The sequence below is a fragment of the Phalaenopsis equestris genome, unplaced genomic scaffold (assembly GCF_001263595.1).
Source record: "Phalaenopsis equestris unplaced genomic scaffold, ASM126359v1 Scaffold000169, whole genome shotgun sequence".
Lineage (NCBI taxonomy): Eukaryota > Viridiplantae > Streptophyta > Magnoliopsida > Asparagales > Orchidaceae > Phalaenopsis > Phalaenopsis equestris.
In genome coordinates, this window is record NW_018164611.1 from 148,974 (window position 1) to 150,090 (window position 1,117).

General features: G+C 38.5%; 1 protein-coding gene across 1 annotated transcript; it reads right to left on the reverse strand.

Annotated features, from left to right (window-relative positions):
* Positions 1–296: 296 nt before the first annotated feature.
* On the reverse strand, positions 297–1,004 carry LOC110022130. Its single transcript, XM_020720937.1, has one exon. It carries the CDS (start codon positions 1,002–1,004, stop codon positions 297–299), a length of 708 nt encoding a protein of 235 aa, XP_020576596.1.
* Positions 1,005–1,117: the final 113 nt, after the last annotated feature.

Here is a 1,117-nt window from a genome sequence, read left to right on the forward strand (position 1 = left end):
ATATCTAATTTGAAAATTAAGTTGCCTCCTCTAGTGACAGTACCAATTCTTGGTACCAATTCTTGGTCCAAGAGCACATTATCAACAATGCTTCTATCCCTGATGAAAGCAGACTGATTCTTGCAAATGAGCTTGTTTAGGTGGGGTTGTATTCTCTAAACCAGGACTTTATTGATTATCTTAGAAATGACAGAAGTGAGACTAATGGGTCTGAAATCCTCCCATTTGCAAGGAGCTTTATCCTTGGGAACCAGTGTAATGGTAGAAGAGGAGAAGTATTTGGGGAGGTCAGCCCTTCAGAAAAAACTTTGAACTTTGGCAATAATTTCACCCTTCACTATATGCAAGGCCTTTTTGTAGAAATCAGCAGAGAATCCATCAGGACCAGCCACCTTGGTGCTGTCAATGGATTTTAGAGCTTCCCAAATTTCATTTTCATCAGGAATATTAGTAAGGGATAGACTATTAGTAAATTCCCTTTCCTTGTCAAACAGTGTTTCATTGATGGTTGAGTGGGAAATAGAATTTTCTCTGAACAATTTTTGAAAATAATGTACAGCAGCATTAGCAATTCCCTCAGCATTGGAAATCCAGTGACCTTCCTGAGATAGGATTTTGTGGATTGTACTGCTTTTCCTCCTATAATTAATGCAAGCATGATAATATTTAGAGTTTTTGTCACCCTCACAAAACCTTATTTTATTAGCCTTTTGGGCATAGAGAGCCTCTTGCATGTTGATCAGGTCCAATAAGTTATCATTGGCTGACTGGAGGTCCATTTCAGACCCCATGTCAGAAGATAAGAGCTGTTCTAAATGCAAAACATTTTGTTCAGCTTCAAGGACTTTCTTATCTATGTTCCCCACCTCCTTCCAGTTCCAATTTGTGAGATGTTTGCTGACTTTTTTATGTAACAACCAAAGCTTGATATTTGGAATGTGATGGTGGACATCAGTCCAGGCCTTGGCTACTTGATTAATAAAATCCCCATGCATTGAACACATGTTCAGATATCTGAATTTGGCTTTAGTTTTAGAGGAGGAAGAAGATATTTGGATAAGTAAGGGTCTATGATCAGACCCACTCATAGCCAAGTGTTGGACAGAAGTATGTAGAA

Coding starts and splice junctions, on each gene's coding strand:
- LOC110022130 (XM_020720937.1), bottom strand. CDS start 1,004: ATGTGTTCAATGCATGGGGATTTTATTAATCAAGTAGCCAAGGCCTGG.